Raw genomic sequence first — 25,844 nt, 5'->3', positions numbered from 1 at the left:
ATGTCATACACACAAAAGTTGAAAATTAAAAAACCAGCAGCTTGTAAAGTTAATTTTTTAAAACCAGCTAAATTAGATGAAGTAATATTTAATACATATAAAATTGTTGGAAACATTAATTTGCCAGTGGCGTTTTGCAACTTGATAACAATTATAACCATTAAAATGTTACATTGTATTTAAATAAGATAAAAGTGTTGTTGCTATTCAACTTAAAATAGCGTAGGTTATTCTCTAAAAGGCATGCGGGATTCGAGATAATTCTTATTCCAAAGAGAATTTGTTTTGTCACTTCACTTACAACAATACTTACAGTTAAATTTATACAACACTAGTAAGTGACTGCGTCGTAAGTACGGTGTAATGAGATCTTGAACTTGAACTGTTGAGGAACTACTGGCAACTGCTGCTGCAGTCTGAGAGACTTCCTTTTATAGCAAAAAGGGTCTATCGCTTTTCCGGGAAGTTCTAATCTAGATGATTCATCTTAAAGGTTTTTCTAAAGTTATTCTAAGGATATGCGTTCCTAAGATAGGTACGTGAACGACGGTCACAGATATAATTCAATATAATATTTGAATAAGTAAAATAAACAATAAATATCATCAATAAACCACGTTTAAAAATAATATCACAAAACAACTTCTATTATTTAAATATGTACGTAATTAATAAAATAAATTAACGTAAAACTTCGATGTTTGAACAACTAAAATTATATGTGAATATAACCATAACCATCGAGATAATCGTTTGTCATTTTTCTCGAAATACCAATTATCAAATTGTTCCTATTATTCTTGTAAAAAAAATTTCGTGAATAATATATAACTTATCAGAATATATTTGGCGTTTGAATGAACCGAATTAAGGAAATGCGGTTGCCATGTCAACATACTTGTAGAAAAATGTAAGTCATAGAATTATACGTATTCCAAAAAAAAAAAAAAACAGTAATCCACTCAGCTTATGGCGCAGGCGAGAGAATCCCCTGAAAGTAATCGCGGGCGACCGAATAAATCGCGGCAAAAACATCGCGATGTTCCAACACGCTGACATTCTCCATAGAGGAAGACTAAAAAAAAATGAACTCGGCGGCTACAGAAGTCGCATATATCACCTCATCCGCCATTGTTCGAGAATGTCACATTAGCGCGACCGGAGAAAAACTGTATCTCGCCGGGCAGTTTTGCATCGAGTTGTCGGATGTACCTTCGTTAGGAATCGCGGTATTTTCCGCGCGCTCGACGATCGATCCCTTCGGTCTATTCAAGCCAAATCCGATTGGAATATTCGACTGATGTCTCGCGGAGAATTTCACGGAGAAGCTTCAGTTTTTCGTAAATAATCTCTATTATTTCACGAATAACAGAATAACAATAATCAACTTGTAATTTCAGAGAATTCAGCGGTTACTTAGTTATCTCGATTTACTGAATAATTCAATTCATCCGAAAACGAGAGACCTCTAATTCGACTCCGATGCGCCTCCGTGAAGAGAAATCACGGTGGTTTTTAAGCGAGGCGATAATCATCGGCGATATTACAAAGGTCGACAATTGGAAGTCGCGAAAAAGGGCAGAACGAGTTAGTCAGACGAAAGGCGACCGGCATCGACGTAGAAGAGTTTAATGATCACCGCACCGCGGCAGCAATCTTGGAACGCTATTACGAGGTATATCGTGTATACACGCAAAATCGAGACGAGAAAGTAGTGAGGAAAGTCATCGTCCCCGAAAGAAAGCAAGAGGAACGAAAAATCCACCCGAAAAGCGAGAACGCGATTTTCTTTCTTCAACATATTCCGCGTGCAATAATTTTCCGCTCTCTTTGGTTACAAAAGTCGTTACTACTGCACAAGTATCTTGTCCTCCACGACGTTGAAATTATTATTAGTATTATTATCCTTCTTCAGTTCTCTTTCTTGCGAACGAGAAATGCATTAACGTAAGCAAACGCAGCTGTATATATACTTTTTCGTTATTTGCAGGATGGTGTACTCTGGGATAAACAACGCAGCTCAACAATACCTTTTTGATCATTGCGAAGTTTTCCGCCGAGACCGTTACGAATTAATTACACGGCAAATTTGCACGGGCAATTGTAATCCCGAGACACGGACGTCGCCGTCGGTCGTCATCGTCGTGCGATATATTGCAATACACGGTGGAATCGCGGCGCGGTGCGCCGTCGTGGCAGGTAACCGGCCACGTAATCCGAGCTTAATGTTCAATGCACAATGCGCGAGCGAATCGCTTATAAACCGCCCCGTGAAAGCTCTTTGTCAAGTAACGTGTATTGCGTTTCGCGACTTGGCTGTAGATGGCTGCTCGTCTGGCACGTTATTGTAACCGGAAATTGTGTCTCTCCCTCTCTCTGAAATTATACCCGCCCAGACGACTCCGTGAGAACGTAATCCCGCTAAAACATAGAGAAAGAGAGAGAGAGAGAGAGAGAGAGAGAGAGAGAGAGAGAGAGAGAGAGGGGGAGAAAAAAAGGAGAGGGAGAGTGAGAATACCGACACCGCGTTAGATTATTACACATTTTACAGCGCATATTAGAACGGCGACTGTAACGGTGTGCACTGTGTTCAATTTCCGTGAAACTCGGGCACACTAACAATAAATATACACAATATTGTTCCCCTGAGCACGTCCCTACCTCCGCCGTTCACAATTTTCCGCCTCAAAAGTCAAGCTGTTTCAAAAATGGGAGTTCATACGGATCTCGTTAAATTTGTTACATATAAGTTACATTGGATAAAATATAAATTTTGTCGAATTATTAATTGTGTCATTTCCTTTTTCTTATTTAATTAAATGTCTTTAATTAATTCCCGAAAAAAAATTGGGAAGAAACTTTTACCAATTTTCGCGATAGGAAGTTAAGTATCTAAGTATCCGAATAATCAACGGTTAGGAAAACGTAACGTTGACCATAAATCGGGTAAATTGCCACGAGACGCTCGGGGCAATTTATTTACCGGTAGTTTGTAATTTTTTTTCAACGCTTCTGGGCGCCGCAAACGAACGAACTTCGTAAACTCCGTAAAGAGATTCGAGCCATAAGCGAATTAAGTGCAACGAGATAAGGTCAGCGTCCATCCCGTACAGGATGCTCCAAAAGAGATAACGCCGCGACGGAGAACGGACGCGATAAACTCGCGATAATTTATCAAACTGTCCATTCATTTTCATTAAACTCAACCGAATTTTCCGTCGCTGCTAAATTATCTCCGTTTCTTTGAGTTATATACGCTAGGTCAGCTGCTTTTCGAGTTTCGCAGTTAGATAGATGTTAAAACTATATTCGGTACAATCAATAGCACGTCGTGAAAAGTTCAGCGACTAAATCAATAAAATATAAGATAAAATAAAATACGGGATGCTCCATTTCGGGAGAAGCTACGTCAAATCGCAAACAATTACCTAAACTGAGTATTATCAATTGATTTTAATTTTAATTCGTTCCAGCAAATCTAATCTTATTTTTCAAAAATCTGTGCACCGTTAAAAATTGTTACGAAAATTAATCAAAGTCATGACTCGTTACTTTCCGTTTCTAAAGGAAAGCTTTTTCTCTTCTTCTCTCTCATTCTATTTGCGTCATAAATACCATAAATAACAGTAAAAATAAATTTCCAAAAAGTAAGAGCAACAGACTGACGTACCTACGATAAATATGGGTGAAATATTTATATCGTAAATATACGCACACTGACTGACATAAAGCCGTCTCAATAGCATATATCACCTTGCTCGGAGAATCGCTCGCGTCGAATTGCGTCGCGAGATATATATGGAACGAATATAAAAGATATGATGTAATCGGATAAGAAGTCGCGCGATCCGATCGGCGAGTGTCGCGATGTTAGACTCGATGCGTGCTGCATATTGCAACGCGTTCCCGCGAAGGAGCTTGCGAGCGAAAACACACTGTATAGAGCATAGCGAATGCAGGCCACACGTCGGAGACAGGTGACGTGCGAACATAAGTTAAGGAGCAGTATCGCTGGGATACACACACCACCGAGGACCTCTTCCATCTAAAGGAAAGCAAGGTACGCGAGATGACTATTTTATATCCCTGCCAATACGCCACAACGACGCGAACGACGCCGACGATGCTGCTGTTGCTGCAGTTTTCCGCGCTCAACGCGGTGCAACAGGGGGGTAACATCGACGAAGCAACACGCGCCACGATTTCTGTTTTAATCTTCCGACGAGGTACGAAGAGCATAAAAGCGCACGTCCGTCGCTGAGAAGTGTTATCGATTTGCCCCCGCCGTAATGTTCAATGTTGTGTCGAGGCTTTGTACCGTGCTTGCAACCGCAGGTTGCCTATTAAAGCGAGCTTTATTTCTTACCGAATGGAACAAACCGTCACTACCACCATCGTGGCGAGAAGAAAGCGATATTCGATGCATTTTACCGAGGAGATAATTTGTGACATTCAATAATGTAATAAAGTAATATAATAAGAAAGGAATTTTTATGTAAAATTGATCCACAATTTGTCTGACACTCTCTAAAAGTCGAAGAGTAAAATATCACTCAAATATCTGTTAGAGTGAAATTTACCGGTCGATCTTTAACGAATCGTGATTCGGATCATTATAGCTTTACAGTGAGATGTACCACTCCGATAGAGTAGCCTGCAATTTAAAAATTTGAGTGAAAAATTCACTTATACTTTATTAGTGCTCGCATTTACTCAAATTGGAGTGATGATCTTTTCTTTTAGAGTGACTATCGCAATCACTATAATATATATTATAGTGGCAAAACCATTCTATGAGATTTAGAGAGTAACGCGACCATTTCTTCTATTGGATCGGTAATTGCAAACGGTCTTCTTTTATGATTTTCGATTAATGTATCTGGTGAGAGAAATATCTTTCTGAATATCAGAATCTCAGCCAAAAGCTGTTATGTCGATTTTTATTATCGCCACTCGTGCCGGCGCAAAAGCGTTGCCAATAATCGGAAACTTCATGAGAAGACACGTGTCAGCACTCGCGATTGAAACGCTTTTCACAGCGAACAGTTTTATTCTCGATGTAAGAAGGACGGCTCGGCGGAGTTTACAAGCGGTTTACAGAAGCAGCCGCCGTTAATAATTCCGTAGTAAGAGCATCTTTATCACGGGGGAAACTTTCGAGCCACTCGATCGCTTCCTGCGTCGAACGGACTGCCGGACTCGGCTGTGAAAACTGCACGCTATTTCAGCGAGCCGATACTAATATTTTTATTTATCTTGCGAAAAAATATTAGCTCCGAGTTTCGAGCTTTTGAAGTTTTCTAGAATGTTTCCTAAAGTCTTCTTAATTTCGAATTATATCTAATATCGAAATTGAATTCACGGGAAAAACGACTTAATAAACAAACTATTAAAATTATATTAAAGTCAAGTATATTAAAAATGATCTAAATTAATAATCAATTAAGTTACATAAAATAATTAATTAAATAAGAACATGTATATGTGTAGAAAAAAGATATTACCTACAAACTTTTCGCGAAAACATGGAGAAAGATCTCAAATTTTTATCATCTTGAGTATATTTTTCTTAAAAATAATTATCCCCTAAAAAAGATTCGCATTTAAAGAAATGTAATAATAGAGGTTTTCACGATGCAAAGATTATATTTCTTAAAAATACGATATAAGTTCTGCATATATTTCTAATCGAATGAAAGAGCTTTATAAAGTAAAAGAAAAATTAAATAAGAAATTCAATTTGACTTAACGTCGCGCGTCATTCTATCAAAATAATAAAATAATTCGATCAAAGTCTGAAAAAAAGCTCTCTCGTTTAAAGGTAAGTTCCCAAACTAAAATAAACTCGCGAGCTTTTTCGCGATGGCGGAAGCGAAAACGCTATTACGCACCGACACGTATCACTATTCGACATACATAATTGAATCGAGAGTCTCACAAAGAGCGGCGGCGGGCGGCGGGCGGCGGCGCGGGAGCTTAATGGACGAACGGTTCTCGCTTTAAGCTCTGAAAGCGTGTAAGGGCGACGGGCCAAATTGATGGGTACACGAGCGGCGACGATGACGACGCGACGCTTCGACAACGCTTGTCGTCGAGAGCGGATTCACGCGGCGCGAGGTAGACGGACGAAAAGGACGGAGGGATGCAACAGCTAGGGATGCAGCAAGCTCGCAAGTTGAGGAGTGGCGGGGATGACCGCAGCAGCCGCGTGTCTCGAAGACGCGCAATAACTAAGGACTAAATTAAATTAAAAGCCCTCGGTGGCGGACGATCCTTCGCGCGCGCTTTCCTGTAGGCTTTCAAGTAATTAGGTCGTCCGCCCGCAAGGAGACACCTCCCTCTCTCTCCCTCTCTCCAAGACATTATATCACGATGGCTCGCGCGGTGTGCGATAAAGTTACGTCATCTGCTAAAGGAGTCATAAGATACCGATAGCTTCCGGATTTGACGCCCAAGGAATGTGAGAAACCGAATATTGAGATTCGCAAATTAATTCACTATACGAATTTAATTGGAAGTGTGTCTTCATCCGTGAATAATAAATTCGTAAAGTTCAGATTCAAAATAATTTACATAACGAGAAGAAGAAGAATTTCTAAAATTCAAAAGAAATAATCTTTGTAAATTAAAAATAATTTAATAAAAAGAAAACCATCCAGCGGATCTAGGAAAATTATAATAGAAGTAATTATAAGTTCAATAAATCAATAATTGAGGAATAAATTAATATCAAGCGAGGTCCGAATCCTAAATAATAAGAGATAAACAGGAAAAGCTTAATGCCACATTAATTCTTGAGATGCGGAGAAAAACAAATATTTTCTCAGATCTAAAACTACTTTCAGCAAATGGTTGAAAATGGACCTCAAAGAGTAACAGATTTATTTCCCGCCCTTGCTCTGGGGATCGTTCATCGAACATTTCGACACTCGTCAATCGCGCACGAATATCGCAATTTTCGACATTAACGCCATTAGATTCGAAACGTGAAGGCGTCACCGCAAAAAAGGGAGCGTATGCGGGAAACGTCCGAGATGGAATCTCGGGAATCGGGAGGTGGAAAACGGTAAATCCCAGAGGATTCCTCATCCCTCAACCCTCATCCCTCACGCGCGACGGCGCGGCGTCTCGAGAGCTCCGTTTAATGTCGTCTTCCCGTCTCGTTTTCTCGCGCGCTTGTGCAATTCCGTGTGCGAGGTGTCATTTCACCGCCGCGCCGTCCGTCGCCGGGATAATGACTACATGATGACAACGACCAGCGGTATTTAACAACACGGACAACCGTTTGTACGCTAATTGCTATTAACTTTGCGGGAAGGAATGCGCCAGAATATGCGTCGAAAAATGCTCCTTTCCGATGCGCGCTCGCAAAGATGCTGGAATTCCCTGGCATTTGTGCAATGTGTATACACATTTCTGTAATAATGTAATATTAATTAAATTTAAGATTCTGCAGTACTTGTGGAAGTTTACATATTTTTATTTTTTACGTTGCGTAACTCTGTCATAATTCATGAATAGTTATTTTGTCCTCATCAATTATACATTTTTTCAAGAATTTTTTCCAAGAAAGAATGAACTCTAATTTCTACGAAAAGTAAAAGTATTTATCAATTTTTTAAACTAAAATAAGTGAGTACACGTACACAATTATTCAAATTTAGATTAAATTATTAATATCTAAAAATTATAAAAATATAATTCGATGTTCTTTTCAGGAAATGATCGACGAAATTTCTAAATTTAGAAAATAAATAATGTAGGGGAAACGTGTACAAAATGATCTCATTAAGGAAGAAATCAATTAATGGTATGGAATAATATATGTTTTTATTTAAATCTTTAATGATTTTTGGTTTAGTGATTATTTAAAACTACAATTATCTGAACAGAGTTTTGAATTAATGCTGCTAAGTATGTATTTTGGTGTACAAAACGATCCCTGGGGTATATGGACAAAATGATATTGCGGCTAAAATGGACCATCTATTCTGCAATAATTAAATAACGATCTTTCCTTTTCCAAAAACAGATCATTTATTTGCTAATGTCTCTCACGGACTCGATAAAGAGCAGCGAAATGGAAATAAGCCGACGCGCCATTTCCGAATAGTTCTGGCAATTGCCTTAATAAAACAATTAACCGCGCAAGGCGAATGCGCGTAACGCGTAACGTTAATGTTCGCGCTCTCGTTCTATGAAAAAAGAGAGAAAAACCGACCAACTTGAAAAAAATCACCAGCGAACCAGTAAATTTAGTCTGGTCATTTAAATTACCGAGCAGTCGGCGACGATAAAACAGGCAAATATAAAAATAAATGCAAGAAATACGTAAAAATATTTTAATGTTATGACATGTTACAAATATTTAAAAAAATCACAGTTGCACGTTAAAAAATAAATTTATTGAAACTTATTTCCTGTATACTTTTATTCTAGTCCTTATGAATGTCTATAATTAACGAAACTAAAATTCTTCAACTTCCTTTTAAAAACTTCAGTTCATTATTAAGTTCGTTGTCGAACTCGGAACATTCATATCTTCATAATTTAACAGCCAATTACCTTTAATATTAATGATCCAGCGCAAAATGTTATACTTTAACGGAAACTTCGCGAGCACATGCCAGATCGTTGTGTCGACGATTACTCAATTTAAATGATCTTGAACGCGCGCACAACCCTTCAAAGTTACGAATTTATGAACGGGCATACTTGATGAGGTCAGTCTTCAGCGAGAAAAAAAGAATTGATGGAAACAAAGGTTTTTTTTTGTAAGCATGCAGAGCTGAGCGCTTATTCGAATTCGGTTGCACATCATGTTTTCGTGTGGGAATAATACAAACGCGTTTACATTAAAAATACTGGTGATGTTGAGAACGCACAATGAGCCATGCAGCTCCCCGGTCGATGTCGCGAGCGACCAAATGTAGCTGGATTATTATTATATTGTAATGACCCGAAAAATAGAAGTGCGAAGTAAAATTTAAAAAACTCTTTCTTTCTTTTTTATTTAAATTTAAAAAAAAGATGATTATAAAGTTAAATGAAATATGATCATCAGCAATAAATTAATATCATGATCAATTAATATTGCCTCAAATAATAAAAAAATAATATTACCAACAAATTAATATAATAACGATTAACATCTAATTTGGGATAGATGTAATGTCAGTCAATATTGACAGACAATGTTATAATTTTGCTTAATGGAATAATTGTATGAGTCTTCGAATGAAATTAAAAGAAACGTAATTTATTTGCTTGCCGTGATTTTGTCTGATGCGCCGTCCATATTACAGGCATCGTAATTCTCTTGCGGAGCAATCGATTTCTAATTTGTTTGCACCATCAGATAGCTATTATAATTCCACTTCTCATTTACACCTGATTTTAATAATGGCATTATTAAAAGCCTTCCTACCTTACACGGCAATATGATACTGGAGAGAAGCGGCGCGGCGTGGAGAGATTTAATGGGCTTCAGGTTAGTAAATTCGACGAGAAATAGATTAATGAACTGCAATGTAAATATTAAATTAGAACAATGGCGGTTATTTGCCAATAACGTGGTTACCCCAACAATTTTTAAGTCTAACTTGTCTCGGATGATAGCTCATCGAAAATATGAATAACGAATAGAAAAGTACAAAAAAAATTATAAATAATATTAATGTAATCAAATTTTATCCGTTATTTAATTTAAAGCATACCGTATTTTAAGGAAATTTTTATTTTTTATCTTAATGTTACTAAACAATACACACACGCGGGCACAAGATATTTCAAAAATTATTATTTTCTTCTCAAAGAAAAATTATTTCTAAGATAAAATGTCTATAATTGCAAAACTGCCCCTGTATAACGGCGCACTAAGAAATACAAAATTATTCTCTCGCCTGTCGATCGATACCAATAAGAGCGCTTTGTGGATATCTCAAGTGCTTCATTCAACTGCAGAGAATTGCGACGGGGTCCTAAGGTTGCACACTCCTTTGAGATCGAAACGAGCTTTTTTCGCAGCGAAGCGAGAAAAAAATGCCAATGTCGAGAACGAGATTGTCGAACGGACATTGAACGGTTCTGGACGAATGCCAGCACGGTGCGACACAGTGTTTGAAGCTGAAAGACGAATACATAAATTCTTTTTTTATAGAATTTTATATAGTGAGTCTCTAAAATTCAAATTCCTTCGAGGTGCATTAATTTTAATACAAAATGTTGACATAAAATTTTATTTAAATAATATATAAATATGTAACAATAAAAAAAAATATATATATATATGGAATATCTCTATTTTATATATATATATAAAATATCTGGAAAAAAAGAAATTTCTACTAAAGTGCGATTAAAAATATTCCGTCATTTTTAGATTTTTACTATTATCAAATATAAGCTCAAAAAATTAATAACTGTTTTAATTAAAACAGTTTTATTTAAACGTATTTAATTTGCTTCAGAAGCTCGCCAAACATATACTTCATATCAAACGTTCGTTCCGCACGCAATTTCATAAATTCGCTGTGTGATTTAGCCTAAGATAACATTCTAACCTTATAGAAACTCAATCCTTACACTCGCTGCATTTGGAATAGTAAGCATCTGTATAGCAAAACATAATATTTCCTTTTTCTCTCTCTCTCTCTCTCTCTCTCTCTCTCTCTCTCTCTCTCTCTCTCTCTCTCTCTCTCTCTCTCTCTCTCTCTCTCTCTCTCTCTCTCTCTCTCTCTTCTCGACAGCAAAATGATCCTTCGCTCTCGATACCATCTCTCGTTGCCCGCCCGCTTTGTAGAATTAGCAAGCAGGAAAGAGCCGGAGTATCCGCTCGTCAGCGGAAAGCGAGAGCAAATACGAGTTTTAATAAAATTTTTACTTGTGAATCTGATTTTCGTGCTCGCCGATGAAAAATCCCACGCGCGCGCGCGAAATTTTCGACACGATCGAAATTCAAATAGGACATAAGATATTAACGTACAGCACGGTTGACGCACGGAATGTTAAAAAAAAGTTTCGCTGAAATGTGATTGGATATGTTTGTGATACATGTAGCATCAATCAAGATTTGAATAATCGAAAAAATACCTACCGTAAAACACGTATAAATCAGACTTAATTAACCGTTCGGACAGCTGAAAGACGCCCAGAGATCGCGATGAAAAGTGAAATTTGTTCAGAGATATTACTCTTACGGGGAGGGGGGGAAAGTTTGGATCCCTCGTGAATGTCTTCGAGTCTAACATGCTCGCGCCATTCGTTACGCAAGCCCCCACTAATTCGCGCATCGATCGTAATTACTCTCCGCTCGGGAGAAACGAGCTATTGCGGAGGCGTATTTGGCGGAGATAACCGCTATCTCTCCGCAAATACGCCCGCGCGCACAAACAGCCGCTGCGACCTGCGACGTTTGCGCGCCGCAAAGCTATCGAAAGGAACTCGGCATTATTTAGATATTCCATTCTATTATTAAGCCTTTATATTAAAGCCATGACGACACGTTCACAGATTTCTTATATATTAATAAAAATAAGAATTAACGAACGTGAAAAAAAACTAGATATAGAGCGAGATACATGTATACGGATAAAATATTGAGTGCGAATATAAACGATGACTTGTGTATGACTATATTTTTTCGCGAACGGCGAACGTTAAATAAGAGAGAAAGTACATGGAAAATCATGGCGCGAACCGATACAGTTCTTTTTTTACTGGCAAAACTCCGAGATTAATTTTTCCGTCCGTGAAATACGTCGCTGATAAGTGTGACTGCTGGTACATTAGAATTTATGTGTTTGTGGTAGGACAATATACACGCTGTGCAACGTTACAAGTAGTCGGCAAACGAACGAGCGGAACGAAATATATAGGAGACTGTAAACCGTCTGCAGTATTAAGGACGCGTTAATTACCTTAGTATGCGCCGAACGTTTCCTTTCGCACTTTAGTCATAATAACTGCGCGTTTGCCGATAATCGAAATAATTAAAAAAGTTCGGAAATTCATGGAAATTTAAATTGTAACTTTTAAAGCGGCAAAAAAAATTGGCGAATACCTATTATAATTTAGAAATAATGGATTATTATATTACGATGTACTATATCATGGTTCAGAAGAGATTATTTTAATAATTACAAAAAACGGATATAAATATCACATTGTAATTATAAAAATATTCTCATCTGTAAATTACACATAACGTATGCAAATTCAACGTATGAACTTCGAAAATGCGAAGAAAAATATACAGAAATTTATCAAATAAAAAACTTCTTAATGATTAATCTCTTCTTCAACCTATTTGCTCAAAACAAGTAGGAAATATTTTCCAGTTCCTAACGAGATGGTTAATGATTTTGTCAGTCATTGCGGAAACGAGGCAGGCTCTTTACGAGTGCGACAAAACGACCCGGGCATCCTGTTTGACGACGCAAACTTTCCTCTGCGTTGTAACTGTATCAACAACAGCGTGATCCACTCTCCCACGAAAGGATCCCGGAGGATTAGTCCGGGAGGCTTTCAGGAGGAGGACGCGGCTTTTCTGGTCCCCGCTCGTTTCTCATGACACGAAAGAGACAACAAAAGAGGTAACAGGACAAATTGTAACGACCGCAAATATCGCGACGGCGCAATCTCTGCGCGTTGTAAAATGAGATATCTTGGTGTGGTTTATACGACGCGTTTACAACGTGGCGCCATTATGTTTGCGTGATTCGCGCGTCGACTCGGGGGGAAAACAAGGCGGAAGACTGTTGTCTAATAAAGTAATCGAAAATTCTCTCTCGCTCTCTTTTACATTCTCAACCGAAATCCGGTCTATAATTTGCTTCAGATTTTCGAGATATAATTCTCCTTACAATTTATACGCCGTGTATTTTAATGTATATACATTGTGTTTTTTAATATATACACTTGTCCCCCCCCCCTCTCGATTTACGCGGAGTATTCGTTTCACGAAGTTATTTTTACGCGGTTGAGGATGGCATAAATGGAGTTTACTAGTTCAAAAAAAGAAAAAATATACGTAGGAAAAAAACTCGTGTATGTTGTAAAAATATTTATTTCACATTTATTTTGTTTTATTTGCACGAAATGCTGAAAAGTAAATTTGTTATTATTTGCACGGATAAGCTTAATGTGCTCTCTTAAAAAAAAGGTCAGAATATATAATGTAATATAATCAAGTAAAAACTTTTGGTTCACTGATATGTAATAAATACCATAGAAAAATATATTTTCTGGACGCGTAAAATGAGATTGTGTGAAACTGAGAGGACGCGTAAAATGAGATTGTGTAAAACTGAGACCGTAATATAAAAAGCATTGTGTAAATCGAGAGATGTGTGTGTGTGTGTGTTTCATCTGTACATGTGTATTTTTCAAGTTATTCGTATTGCATGGCACATAAAATTATAAATAGAATTATATCTTGAGTTTCGACACAAATTTTAAATCGTCTGAAGTAGGCCTATAAGTGTTGTTAGTGTTGTTACACTATGAGATTTAATGATAATTAAGGAAAAATAAGTCAAAGTAACAATAAATATATATTACAATACAAATGTAATATATCTCGTGCGACAATTTATGTAACATCACATTGGAAATATTGCCTTTCCGCGGCAGTGAATACAATTTCAATGGCATTTCCCGCATTCAGGGAAGTAACGTTCTTCCAGAAAATTCCATTTACAAGGAGAGCCATTTTGTCACGCGATTACATTCAACGACTGTGGCGCATAGAAGAACAAGGTTGAAAATTCGAGCGATAAGAAACGGTTGCCGATACGGAAACGGAAATGTGAGCCCGGCGATAATATGGACGCCGCTTTCGTGGAAACGGAGGCCTTGCCCGTAAAACTATTATACCTGCCACTTTGTATGAATACGAATGACGTTTTTCTACTAGAAACTACGTACCTCTGTAAAATACCTGTGTACGAATATAATGATTTTGTTTTAGATTTACCTCGTATTTTCATTATTCGATAATTAAACGAAAGGATAACAATGCGAACGTATATAATGAGAGAAACGCGTAGAAAATAAAAACTTGTTTTGTAACTGCAAACTCCTGAATAATTGTAATAACAACATCACCAAGTAAATGAACTTAAATTGCATAATGATAAAACGTCTCATATCTATTATTACTAGTTCCTATAGTTAGTTCCTGAGATGAAATGTTTAGAAAAAGTCGTATTGAAAATTTTTATAGTGCCTAATTTTTAAACCAGATATACAGCATGTTATTGGCATTTGTACTATTAAACATGCCGCAGTTAAATTGCTTTATTAAAAATCTTAATAAATCAAGGCACTACTTTTATTTTATATCTGAAAAAAATATGTCATTTCCCTAATTTAAAACTTTAAACCTCGTTTTCTCTGTATGAATTTATCTATATATATAAAATAAAATGTCTGTATGTATGTATGTATGTATGTATGTATGTTCTTTATACACTCTTAAACTATTCGACCGAATTTTTACCAAAAGTATATGAAATAGGGCCGATATCACAGTCTCCGATTAACGTGATCCTCCGATTAAACTCACTCTGCATCTCTTTCTAACTGTCCCCCTAGAAAGAGACGAAAAGACAGTTAGAAAGAGATGCAGAGTGAGTTTAATCGGAGGATCACGTTAATCGGAGACTGTGAACTCTGCCCATAGGGGTAGAATTTTCCGGGGAGTGTTATAGAGTGTATAGTTTTTCGTTACCGATCTTTTTGGAAACCGGTATCCGAAATTTTTCCAATTTTTCGGGAAATAATTGACCGAATCTTAAAGAATTGTATATAAAACAGGGGTAGAATTTTCCGGGGAGTGTCATAAAGTGTATAATTTTTCGTTACCGATCTTTTTGGAAACCGGTATCCAAAAATTTTCCAATTTTTCGGGAAATAATTTACCGAATCTCAAAGAATTGTATATGAAACAGGGGTAGAATTTCCCGGGGAGTGCTATAAAGTGTATAATTTTTCGTTACCGATTTTTTTGGGAATCGGTACCGAAATTTTTCCAATTTTTCGGGAATTAATTTACCGAATCTCAAAGAATTGTATATGAAACAGGGGTAGAATTTCCCGGGGAGTGCTATAAAGTGTATAATTTTTCGTTACCGATTTTTTTGAGAATCGGTATCCGAACTGATAAAGGAATTTTCTTCGATTAAGGATATTGAAACACAAATAAAGTCGTTTAAAGAAAAACGACTCCCGGGCGAAGCCCGGGTAACCAGCTAGTATAATAATAGAGATACAATTCTTTACCTCTAACAATAAGATATATATGTATCGACTTTGTCATGTATCCAGTTATTACAAAAAGGTCCGCAAAGACATCTGTTACCCACTGTATGATTACTACAGCAGTCAAAGTGTCAACGTAGTCCCACCGTCGCGTCGACGAGACCGCGTCGTTATTTACCTATTCCTATTCCCTCTTCCTCGACGTCCTCCGCGATTCCTCTCGGGAAAACTCGCCGAAGGATCGTGAAGCCGTGGAATTTTCACCGGGAATTCGCGTAACTTCCTGTCGACGTGATTCTCTCACCTCGCTCTCGCTCCCTTTGTTTCGCCTTATCTCTCTCTCTGTCTAAAGGTAATACAAAAGGACGGCGATGAATCACCGTCGAGTGGACCATTGACTCCCACAAAGAGACCCAGAAAGAAAAAGGACAGATCGAGGAAATATGTTTCGCGAAACATTTCCGGAACTATCGGACGCTTCTATCTTCTCTCCCACGAGAATGCTCTCGATCCGCGATCGCGCGGAAATTCGCGAGGAACAATCGATTTGTTAACAAACGACGGTTCCGAGATCATAGATCCTCGATTGGATATAAAATACACATAAAGAAACTTTTTATTTTTAATTTCTAATTTTTCCGTAAATGTATCTATGAATTAAAGAGTAATTTTAAATCTTCGAGCTTTTAGGGCGAAATCTTAATTTTTATATGTGATCGAGATTTTAATAATCGCCGAATTGATTGTAGTGTTGATCTAAGTTTCAAGGAGGATTACTTTAAAATTTTATTATTTTAGAATCATTCTTGTTTATATATTTTTTTATTTCTTTTGAAAGGAAAATCTGGAAGAACGATTTTGCTGCTTTTTAATAATTGCTGTCAAATACGAAAGCATTCAAGTTTCGAATTACATACGTCTTCAAAAATATATAATACGTACAAATTTCAACCGTTTTCTTCATAAGTTTTTCAAATGCATATTGAATATACTCTGTAAATGGCTATCGCCGCTTTCGAAACATGATACGTCGTTTTTTATTTAAGGCACAAATTAGCGGGACAATTCCACTTAAAATATGCAATTCAACCGCAGGCTGGACATTTTTCGCTTACCGATCGAATACTATTCGCCGGTCAACCGGAGTTTCATATTTACAGGAGCGTTTGTTGGCCTCGCGTTCGTGCCGATTTAACACCGCTAAGAGACCACCGTGATCGAATTTAAGCGAGGGTGGCCGTGAAAGGTGAACCGAGTCTCGCTTCTCATGTGCGCGGAATCGTCGTCGGTGTATGTACGTAGTATACGCCGTACACGCGGCGCGACGTCACGCGTGATTACATTGCGAAAGCGTGCAATAAATAATAATATTTCACGGCCGTTAAAAAGGAGACGAGGAAGTAAATATAAGGAGTCGCGCGATGTGTTTTACGCGATTCCGCTGTCGTTGCTTCGAGAAACCTCGCGCGAGCCACACCGCAGGATTAGTCTCATTAGAATAGATAACTTATCGCCGAGAAACGACGGTTCCTCGCCGATCCCACATTGTAAATCTCTCAAATTGGATTTATAGCTGGGATTACATTAACCAGAACAACGCAACGCGCGCGCGTACATTGTATATAAGTAATCTGGCGACTAAGTTCTTCCGGCGAAGCAAGCTAAGCTGATCTTGTTGCGCGGGAGTAAAGAAAAATGAATTTTTATTCTTGAATATATTATAAAATAAGTGCTTAAACGTGATTAATAATAAAGTATAATGCATATATGTGTACGCCTTTAATTTATGAAAACTAGATCCTCCGATGTTTTACACAAGTCCAGAATTCTAAATTTCTAAGGTTATATTCCTAATCGTACATAGTACTTTCCATACAGAATGTTCCAGGTCAGGTTAATAAAACTTCAGAGTCCTATAGGAAATTGAATTTGGAACAAAAAAGTTCCTGTAAATATAAATCCGGAAACGCTTCATTAAAAAGTTATAGCTAATAAAATTTTTTAAAATCATGTTTCTTGATAATTTAAAAAAATAACTAGCTATTAAATAATTTTCTTTTAAATGCTCAGAATTAAATAAAATTGGTGTAATTTAGTTTGTTATTTAATTATCTATCAGATTTATATTTCGTTACTTTTTTCAAATAAATGAAAGGTTTTAAAGGGTTATTTTTAAAACTCATCAAATAAACGTGATTTTTCAAAGTTTATTAACTATAACTTTTTGTTTATAGGAAATTTTTTGTTCCAAATTCAACTTCCTATAAGACTCTGAAGTTTTATTGACCTGACCTGGAACACCCTGTATAATGTAATAAATATCGATAATTCAAATGTCCTTTCATTTTATGACAGGATAACGTTGTCAAAATTTGATAATGTCTTTTATGAAAAATCGAAATTGCTTTTCATATATTATTGTAGGTACACGTTCTATTACTGTAAACATCTGATTCATTTTTTGTTCGAAATACAAATTAATCAATGTAGAACAATTTCTGGCAACGTAAATGCCCATCAGGTTCTTACATTTCTCCATAACAATTCGAGACAACTTACTTGTTCAACCGTTAGAGAAGCTCGACGGCCGCCATTTCGACTTGTTTTCGAAAAAAGAAAACGGCTCACTGAATTTACGGCAAGCTCGAAACGAGACGGGCCGCGTCGTGACGCGGGAAGATCCCGCGTTCCCTCGGCGAACGATCGTCGCCTCCGAGATCCGCGGTGTCCTCTGCTCCTCTTGCATCATTCTCTCGGAAGGGATGCGGCGGACGCGACGCACGCGATACGAAACGCGCCGAGACACTGAGCCGAAACCGGAACGAGGCCTGGTCACTCCGGCGGAGTGAGCGCTCTTCCAGAGTCCAGAGGAGGAAGAGGGAGGGCGAGAGTAGGGAGAGACAAACGCGCGCATGCGCCGTGATTGCGTCGCTGAATTAGATGATTGGGTAGTTCGCGAGATCCGCGAGGAGGATCCTCGCTCCTGTCTCCGTGGCATCCCCAAGGAACGTTCCGGAATCTGCAAAATTCCTCGATTCTCCCCCCGGTTTTACTCCGAAGTATCAGCGTAACTCGTGTTTCACGATTTCCGCGAATTCTGACTATAATCGCTGCAGCTTTAATTTTACAGGGATTTTAACAAAATCTCATAATATAATCTAATAAAATTAATCAGGACGTCACACACACACACACACACACACACACACACACTCCGATTTATATATATATTTTCCGCGAAAAATTAATCGAATCTTTTTCCAAATTTTTCGAAAATTTTTCAAGCTTTATCCTTATCAATCTTGACCATCAAAAGTATTAATTTCATTACTTGTGCTATAAAAGTAATGTCAAAATAACGTCAAAATAACACAGAAATATAATATTTGATATATTTATGTATAAGCATGTGTGAAAATATAATAATCAATTTTAATTAGAACTATATATATATTTCCAAAAAGGGCTTTATAATGGCTGCATAAATATTTAATAAAAAAGATTTCTGTGATATTTATATTTAACGTATAGTTAAATACTCTACACAAGGTAAATCAGAATAAAGAGTAACACTGAAAAAATTTCAGAAATGACCCAGGGAACCAATACGAGTATTTCGAGATAGGGAATATATGTTCGCTGACGTTTGGTTTTTATGCTGTACGGCAAAATAAAGGTATTTATGCCGCCGACATATTAGTTGAAATGCTGGATTTGTTTGCCAACTCCAGGTAGTTTCCATTATATACTCTTACCTATAGGTAATAATAGGAGAATAGGTGCTCTGTTACCTAGTCCGGCGGAATTTCATTGAACTTGATGGCGGCTATAAAATTACTTTGCCGCCCTACAACATAATAACCAGACGTCAGCAAACATACATTCCCTATCTCAAAATACTCGCGTAGGTTCCCCGAGTTATTTCTGAAAATATATTTTGATGTTATTCTGCTTCACCGGGTACATCAAGATGCCTTGTGTCAACACTGAATAAAACACGAGTGTCGATGACGAATGAGAACGGTAAAAGTAACTCTCGTCGCACACAGTCACCTCCCTCGCAATTAAATCCCCGATTGCGTAATCGAGAGGTCGCGGTGATTCGCTCTCATCAGCGAGTTGCGTTCTCGTGAGGAATCTCGCAGCTTCCCTCTTTCCGCGAGACTCTTTCTTCTCCTCCCCCGATTATCTCAGGAAGCCAATTCCGTACCTCAGCGGAGAGACGAAGGAATAAAATGAACTTTCGTATAATTGCATCCGTCGCGTCTCAGAGATCTTCTAATGCGATTTGCAGCTCGTCCAGCCGAGGGAGAGCAATCTTTCGTCATGGTCTCTAGATGAAATTCACGAGAGCACCATTCCGCGACTCGACGTTCGATGATTCATTAATCCTATATTAATCCTTTTTTGTAATCGCGATTATCAAAAAAAGCCGCAAGAAAGGAAAATATTCTGATATTATTGCAGATTTCTTCTTACAGATATTTAATTTTAATTAAGACAGCAAGATTATTATACATTTTTATATTTTATATTTTTATACTATATAAGTATTTTTCAAATAACTATAACGTGCGACATCTTTTATATTTTTACTTTTGTGATAAATAATGCGAGCAGTGAGATAATGCTATGATCGATGAGGCTAAAATTTGAGACAGTTTCAAAAGATTCAAAGGAGGATTCCGTTAATTCTCCGCGAAACATAAATCGGAGTGATACCGTTCTAACTGCATAAAACAGCGTTTCCTGCGTTCCGCGGTGTGAGCCGGGTCGAGGCTAAGCGAGGCGTGTTTTTTTTTTTTTTTTTTTTTTCGGCACAAAGGCCTCTAAGGTGCGGTAGACGACAAGGGGGGCCATTGTCTCGCGCCCGTTCACCCACTCGCGACACCCGGCGCGGTGGCGCGCGTATGCACTCGAGAAAGAGCGAGGGGGCGTTATTCCGACTATCGGCGATAATTGTCCCTTATCGAGAAAGAGAACGCGAGGCGTCGGGCATGTGCGCAATTAAAAGTCAGCGCGACAACAGGCTAACGCCGCGCCGACGACGTTCGAGGTTCGAGCTCTATTCACTCTGCCCTCCCTCCCACCCGCGTATTGCACCTTTAGACCAGCACACGCTGGATCCTGGGTGCGCTGTTAATAGACCAATGCGAAATTTCTCACTAGTCGCACGCGCACGAGCTTAATTGACGCGCCTATTTCGTGAGGGGAACGTGAGTTCAATCTCAGAACACAAGAAACTTCTGAAAAGTATTTCGAATTCGTTCTAGCTTATGCCCTTGAAAAACTTGTCGGGAGATCTGAGACATCCTGTACACAGACAGGTCGTCGCTATTTTAGCGTTATTAAATATTATAGAATGACGGAATATTGCAATCATGGATATATTAAATATTAAAGAATGTGAAAGGAGGATTTAAAATTTGGCCCACAAGTGTAAAGTGAATAGACCTTGAAAAATCATTGTTTGGATCTTTAAATGACAGGAAATAATAATTATTTGTCCGAGAAGTGGTGGGAACATTAGAGTGACTTAAATATAGTTTCTTTTTTGGCACGGAGAAACTTCTGAGTGCCACACACGAAATACATTAAGAGACCGAACTGAAGTTTTTTCAGTATAAGGGTGTTTTCCGCAGGGTGTATCGGATCGATCTCTTCTGTATTTCGTGTGTGTCACTCAGAAGTTCCTCTGTGCCAAAAGAGAAATGGAACAAATCATTTTCAGCGTAGCGAGAATATTTAAAATAATCTAGGGGTAGGTTTTCTGAGTATAAGGATGTCTTCCGCAGTGTGTATCGGATCGATCTCTTATGTATATCGTGTTTGGCACTCAGAAATTCCTCTGTGCCAAAGAAGAAATGGCCGGGACAAATCATTTTTAAAAAATCGCTCCAAGAACGTTCCAAACCTCAACCAGCTCAATTTTTTACTATATTTAAGTCATTCTAGCAATGTTCTCATCACTTCTCGGACAAATGATTATTATTTCCTGTCATTTAAGAACCCAAACAATGACTTTTCAACAAGGTCTATTCACTTTACACTTGGTGGCCAAAATTGACACTTTTTTAACATCCTCCTTTAAACTAATAGCTTGAGTTAAATAACATTTTGTTATTTTTAATTACCATATGTGTGTCGTAATTTATTACTTTAACACAAAACAGTATTATTTTAACTCCATTAGTTTAGTTAAATTAACGACACATTGAGTAGGAGGAGCAGAGACAACTTATATTGTATTATATATGATTGGTTAAAAATGACTCAAATTGAGTATAATTTGACACTACGAATTTAACAGTGCGAAATCGTGAAATCGCGAAATATGTAGCGTCCCTCGTTTCATAATACGTATGTTACGACCGAAACTGTCCCGATTGAGCATATTTCGTTTTCTCATTTTCCTAATTAACTAAACTTGTAATTAACTAGCGGATGACTGTTTCTCGCAGTTCGAAGGACTCCCGCCAGAAAATTCGAAACACTCACACAATGCTGGTTGAAAAGCACTGTGTCAAGGTGTATCCTCCGTAACAACAGCTAGTTATACGCGTTGCGACCCCGTGCACGCGTAATGCATCCGTAATGCATATTCTCCGGCATCTGGTTTCATTTACAACGACGTCGCATTGTGATTACACGCCGTACAGGTGTTCCTAATGGGTGACAACACCCGAGGAAACTTGAGGCCCGAAATTACCTGCGTCTGTTCCTTCACGTCGATTCGATCCCGTCGCACAGACGCGTGTAAGCAAGGATCGGAGTAATAAAACATCCTGAAAATTATATCTCGACAACAGGTGTTCGTTTGGTAAAAGAACTAAGATAAGGTAATATTTTAGACATATATATGTATAAGCAGGACAACACAATATAGCTGCTCAATAGCTAAAATTATTGATATTGTTTTTTAATAACTTCCTCTTATATAATTCAATAACTCCTGACAATAAGTATCGAAATGTAAATATGACTTGTATTTTTGAAAATTTACAGATATCGCTGATTAAGTATTTTTATCTTATTTTCATACCTAATTTATTCAACAATTAATAAATATAAGTTTTCAAGTAGAAAATTATATATACTCTTTGATTCGGTGTATAATTAATTAGCATCGGTTCACTTTACACGACAAATAAATTACAAATTATTGGACCAGCATATTTAACGGAATAATTTTAAGAAGATTTGTAATTTATTATCGTCATCCGAGTCCGTACCGTAATCCGAGAGAGATGAAGCAATTATCGTATCATCAATCCACACCGTCGGCAAGGAGTACACGACGACAGATCAAAGCCCGAAGCGATGCACCTTCGACATTATATATATTGCGAGGGAGTTTACTTTACTCCGGAAAAGCAAACGACTTAGACAGTGTTAGACAGCTTACTTCGTGTGATAGATAGCTATTGTTTAATATCTCGTCGCCTTCTCTAAAACGTTTCCAAATCCTTCAATCCCTTTTTAATGAGATTTGCAAAATTACTAATATTACATCTTATCATATTATCATTAAAATTCTTCGGAATAAAACATCCATTGAAGACATAATAAATTTAAAAAATAAAAACTTAATAAGAGAGGGAGAAATTGTGACAAGTAAAATGTTGAAAATATAGAGACAAGAGATCAAGTACTGTCAACTGCGTTTCTATTCTAAATTTTCCTTCGCTTTTGCACGTAATCTATTTTAAATTGATCGACCTGATCCTAAAATGTCCCAAATACTCGATAACTATGCGCCGATCAAAAATACCAAACTCTGTACATTTTCTCCAAATCAACTTCTCTCAATTATTCATCTAATTATCTTGTCAAAAAGTAGGTGCACTTGACTTATTATTGTACGTTTCCTGTTTCGCAAAAAAATGACAACTATGAATCGACAATGTATACAACGCATTTTACAATCCGCGCACGTCGCATCGCGCGGGACCGAAAATATATTTCCCTCAAAAAGTATGTGGTAGATACCTTTTTCCATGTGTGTTGCATTTTACGACGTAACTTTGATACTACCGAAAGGCGGATGCCATCCGCGATGCTGCAAAGAGCGACGGGCGGCGTCGGCGATACCGTCGGCGATACTGTCGGCGATAAATAACAGACCCCGAACGCGAGATGATAAAATGGTATCGTCGCTAAACATTTCTAGTCCGTGCGGTTCGTGAGATATCAGCTGCACGCGCGAGCGTTAACGGGCACTGTCACACGGAAAAATTGTAAAAATACCAAGAGAGAGAAAAAATAAGTGCAAAAATCTGTAAATCTATTTTGTCCGAGACCACGAACTATATTATATATATACATATATATAATTTTTTATATATAAGAATGTTTTATTTTCACCTGAATAAGAAAAAGTAACTAAAACGTTTCCATTATAATGCTGAAAGCACGTGAATCATTCAAGCTTTCTCGCATCCGCAGTTTCCGGGCTCGCGATAGGATAGCTTCGCGGAACAGTTGGTTTAGTAATCATCGGGCTCGTTACTAATTCAAGTAAATCGCGCAAGAAGAGAGCATCTTTTAGCCGCTTTCCTCTCTAAAATGCATCGTACTGCGGCTGCGAACCACTGCGCCGCTCTTTGTGCCACGATGCTGACAGACCGGCCCCGGTTCTCGGCTGTCGCGTTGCGAGCTTAACTGATACGAAACACATGTGGCGAAACACGCGCCCGTCGCATATTCTCATACGCCCCTTCGTGCGCTCGCCGTGCTTCTTTATTTCCCCGCGACGATAATTCTTCTCCCGGGGCCCGCGCGGGATGCACTCTCTCTCCCTTTCGCCATACGTTGCCGTTATTAACCCCTTTGCGCGCCATTGCGCTATTGCAACGCTATTAACTCTCTCGCACTTAACATTAGCGAGAATTTCCACGTTAACAAGAATAACGGATTGCCCGATGGAACTTAACGAGGAACGCGCGATTTAGGTTTCGGTGGATTTAGTCGCGAAAACAACTAACGGTAAAATTGGTCGAGGTAAGAATAAACCTGTGTTAACAATTTACACAGCTTTCCGTTTTGAGAGAAGATCTCTCATTTTTAATATAATTAATGACTCGTATATCATTGATGCCTCAACCTAGGAAACAAGAAAGAATTAAACGCCTCGCTAATCCGAGATGACCTGGATTAACAATTTACGTGCAACTGAAGCAGGCTAATGTTAAGCAGTTAATATTCATAATATTCATATATTCACACGAAAATTATTATTTTCTTTCTTATCGACATCGTGACATTTTAAGTTTTAAGTATTAATTATAAACAAACGGAAAACATGAGCGATGATTTTTCTTCTCAGAATCTTTTTTACGACTCAAAATATGAAAATGTCAAAAGAATCGAAGAGGGTGCCGTTACATTGCACGCATTTACCGTTAATTAGTTCCCATTAATATTGCTCTCACATTTTCACAAGTTAATAATCCGTTCGTATTTCAACGTGGAAGACGAATAAATTCTCATAATAGATTTATCGTTATCTTTTATAATACCTCCAAAGGTATCCCAGATCTAAAATATCTCTCTCCGACGTGATACAGTTCTGCATACGGGGATTGCCGGCGATCCATCAAATTCCGTCATGTAGACTGTCACATTACGCGCCATATTTCTCTCGCTGGAAGACACATCTTCTTTCCTTTTTTAATTCAATTTCCCAAAACAGAGGGATCCTATTCTTCGTTCCGTTTTCGCGCAGCGCATTCCTTTCCGTAATGCAATCTCGCAAGTTGCGCAATCTTATAATACACTTGCCCGGCTTTCCACGGAGAACGAAACTTTCCATCCAATTTTTTTCTCCCCTGTGCAACGCGCAGGCTCCATTTTGTTTACGCCGAAGGAATTTCGATATTAATTCCTAACTGAAATCGATAAAATTGATGCAACAAATAAGTCGTTAATGGAATTGAAAAAGAAAAGAGATTTAATACCGACGAGTAAGGTAATTCGGTTTGTTGAACAATCCAGTGGCGTAAGTGATGACGAATGAAGTGACAAACACGATTGTAAGATGAAACTTCTGCGTCGCGAGCTATATTACACAGACAGGTCGATTATGCGCGAGTGCACAGTGCGACAAGCGGAGTATGTAGATAAAGCGTGATACGCAGACGAAACGCAGGAAGAACGTTTCCACTTTCTGACATCCTGCACGGGGTCACATGGCGGAGTTAATAAATCATCCACCGGAGAAGCGAACTTAAACAACTAAGCGTCGTGGTGCACGACGACGCAGGATATAGAGAGCGACGGAAGAGGAAGGAGAGGTGGAAGGAAATTTATTGCATCCTACTGTCATCTCTCGCTGCCGCGAGAGCACAGTGACGTGCGCACGCACATTTTCACTTGACAGCAATCTCCAGCTTTGACACCATTTTAATGAAAGTAGCGACGTAACGTGTATATAATCGAAAGAAATCACTTTTCAAACAGAAAGCAAGCGCTACGCGCGCTCGCTATTTATTTTCTTGTACCACGTATGTTTTTCCATAGATTGCAGTCAAAATCATTTTAAATTCATTTACAGTGTATGTACATACACACACATACACACACAT

The 25,844-nt window shown here is 38.0% G+C and overlaps 1 protein-coding gene across 1 annotated transcript in view; it reads right to left on the bottom strand.

Moving 5' to 3' along the window:
* Mmp2 (Matrix metalloproteinase 2) overlaps positions 1 to 25,452 on the bottom strand; it is a 103,763-nt gene extending 78,311 nt beyond the window's left edge. Inside the window, exons 1-2 of the mRNA XM_071721662.1 lie at positions 25,222 to 25,452; positions 24,780 to 25,148 (exon numbers count right to left, since the gene is read on the bottom strand). Of these exons, the coding sequence (XP_071577763.1) occupies positions 24,780 to 24,835 (56 nt within the window). The 5' untranslated portion in view covers positions 24,836 to 25,148; positions 25,222 to 25,452. The remainder of the gene's footprint in view (positions 1 to 24,779; positions 25,149 to 25,221) is intronic.
* Positions 25,453 to 25,844: the final 392 nt, after the last annotated feature.

Source organism: Temnothorax nylanderi, unplaced genomic scaffold (assembly GCF_030848795.1).
Source record: "Temnothorax nylanderi isolate EJ_2023f unplaced genomic scaffold, tnyl_v1.0 TNYL_tig0432_pilon, whole genome shotgun sequence".
NCBI lineage: Eukaryota > Metazoa > Arthropoda > Insecta > Hymenoptera > Formicidae > Temnothorax > Temnothorax nylanderi.
The sequence above is the reverse complement of the archived record's forward strand: the minus strand, read 5'-3'. Positions and strand labels throughout refer to the sequence as shown.